The 2,212-nt window shown below is 38.0% G+C and overlaps 2 protein-coding genes across 2 annotated transcripts in view; both read left to right on the forward strand.

Moving 5' to 3' along the window:
- The window catches only part of LOC104728657 (pentatricopeptide repeat-containing protein At5g42450, mitochondrial-like), a 4,172-nt gene extending 3,855 nt beyond the window's left edge, over positions 1-317 (forward strand). Inside the window, exon 3 of the mRNA XM_019232038.1 lies at positions 18-317. Within this exon, the coding sequence (XP_019087583.1) occupies positions 18-317 (300 nt within the window). The remainder of the gene's footprint in view (positions 1-17) is intronic.
- LOC104725243 (BRCA1-A complex subunit BRE) overlaps positions 869-2,212 on the forward strand; it is a 3,076-nt gene continuing 1,732 nt past the window's right edge. The window contains exons 1-6 of the mRNA XM_010443868.2: positions 869-1,119; positions 1,236-1,326; positions 1,422-1,617; positions 1,718-1,808; positions 1,960-1,995; positions 2,079-2,180. Of these exons, the coding sequence (XP_010442170.1) occupies positions 1,042-1,119; positions 1,236-1,326; positions 1,422-1,617; positions 1,718-1,808; positions 1,960-1,995; positions 2,079-2,180 (594 nt within the window). The 5' untranslated portion in view covers positions 869-1,041. The remainder of the gene's footprint in view (positions 1,120-1,235; positions 1,327-1,421; positions 1,618-1,717; positions 1,809-1,959; positions 1,996-2,078; positions 2,181-2,212) is intronic.

The following is a 2,212-nucleotide window of genomic DNA, read 5'->3' on the forward strand; positions in this document are numbered from 1 at the left end:
TGCTTGGGGGATGCCAGATTCACTCAAACAAGCGTCTGGCAAAATTAGTAGCGTCTAAGATCTTGGAGATGGATCCCAGAGATGTTTCATCATACGTAATGCTTTCAAATGCTTACTCTGCCGCGGGAAAGTGGCAGAATGTGTCAGAGATAAGGAGGAAGATGAAGGAAATGGGTTTAAAGCGTGTCACAGGATGTAGTTGGATTGAAGTTAGAGACCAAGGTCGTGTCTTTGTGAATGCTGACAAGAAGAACGAACTCAAGGGTGAAGTGTATAGGATGTTGACACTTATTACACAACATCTTAGAGGAAGATGAATGTGGTTAAAAGTTGCGAATGCAACTCTTAACATGTATAACACAATCTCCTTGTGGGCTTCTATGCCGATCTCGTAATAATTTTGTTAGTGTAAGTTATATTATTAATAGATTCTCTTATAAGACTGAATTGCATAGAAATTACTTCAAACAAACAATTAAACAAGAATGTGTCTCTCCCTATCTGTCTACTCCTCTCTCTCTATCTCTTTGCTAAAATGCTAAGAAAAGAAAAACGCGTAGCAAAATGTGATTTTTGTTGGGAGACTCATTAATTTAAAGGTTTCCTCAATTTACTGAAGGGTGAAAGAGAAAAGTGGAACAATTTTGAAACTCCATTGACGTGTTTGCCCAACCTTAAACACTCAAGAGTACAATTAATGTTTTTGTTCCATACATACTCAGAACAAGAGTTTGAAAGTCACTGTTTCTAAGTACAAAGCCCCTTTTGAGTTTTGACAGTGCCTATAAAAATGAAGTACAGATTGCCTTGTTTATAAATTATAATTACGATAAAAAAAAAAAAGTAAAAACTGGGTTTATTAAAAAGATTTTAAAACCACATTGGTCTCTCACCATTTCCCATGTAAAAAATTTCGGTGGATGAATCGTGTGAGCCCATTTCAATCTCTCTACTGAGTCTACCCCAACCTAACCGTACCTCCAAGAACTTTCCAGTTTCCACCACTCGGTAGCGCGTGAGTACCACCGCCGGATCCCTCCCATGGCGTTCGAAGGATTCCCACCTCTAATCGCAGACCAGCTCCACTACTTACTCAATCACTCTCCTGATTCCATCAAGGTAATAATAACATCGCCCAATTTCAAACCGGATTCAAGCTTCGAATCATCTCCTCAATTTGTTCAGAGAATTAGGGTTTCATAAGTCGTAATAGTCCCGATTTTGTTTCCATGTAGATTGAAAATGTCTGGTCTGGTAACAAGATTAATCCCAAGATCCTCGATCGCTTTACTTTGGTGATACCTTACTGTCTTGAAACGATTAAATGTAAGTTGTTTTTTTTTTTTCTCTTCGGCGATTTTTGGTTAAATTTTGAAGCTGAAGTTCTTTTTATTAATTTCGTGTTCATATCGTATCGGCAGGGGATGTTATTTACAATTCAGAGTATGCATTTGATCCTCCTGATTTCGTATTTGGACCCGACGATGAAGATTTTATGCCGTGTACTAGCACTATTACTTCTGATGATGATGATCATATATCTTCGCTGAAGAAGGCTTTGTCTGAGTGGGATAACGAGGATTCCACGCGGTTGCTTGCTCTCATTCAAGGATTGAGGTGGTTTCCTTCAAATCTAACCCTTTTTATTTAGGCTTCTTTTTTATCTTTTTTTGCGTTTGAGTAATCGATGTTTCTCTTTGAGCAATGTATTGTTTAGGGATCAATATGTGGCCTACCAAAGAAGGCGTGTCGGCCAAGTTGATGATGATCGCGTCAAGTTTGAGATTAGTACCGTGTTAACTCGCAAGGTATCATGCAGGCATTTACACCTTCATAGCAAATGTTTGGTGTGTTATATTGTTTCCGTTTAATGTTAGGCTTGTCAACTGTAACCACCATTTTTAGTTAGAACTTCCATTGTAATCATTGTTAATGTTCTTCTCGTTCCTCTATTCTCAGGGAATTGAAATGCAAATGGCTTCAGGAGTTGACAAGGTATATATTGCTCTTAAGATTCTTTGTGAAGTAAGACGCATTGTATGCATTTGACTTTCTATTACCTTTAATTTTTAGTGTAGCCAGAGGAAGTCAAGTTTGCAGTACCTCTTGTGATGGATATGAACATCAACAAAATGGTTGTTGGGTGCCCTTGGAAGCATCAGCAGAAAATTTATCTTCAGGTTTTCTCCTCGTTCCTATATAAGTCTTTTTT

This window comes from Camelina sativa, chromosome 11 (genome assembly GCF_000633955.1).
Source record: "Camelina sativa cultivar DH55 chromosome 11, Cs, whole genome shotgun sequence".
In the NCBI taxonomy this organism is placed as follows: domain Eukaryota; kingdom Viridiplantae; phylum Streptophyta; class Magnoliopsida; order Brassicales; family Brassicaceae; genus Camelina; species Camelina sativa.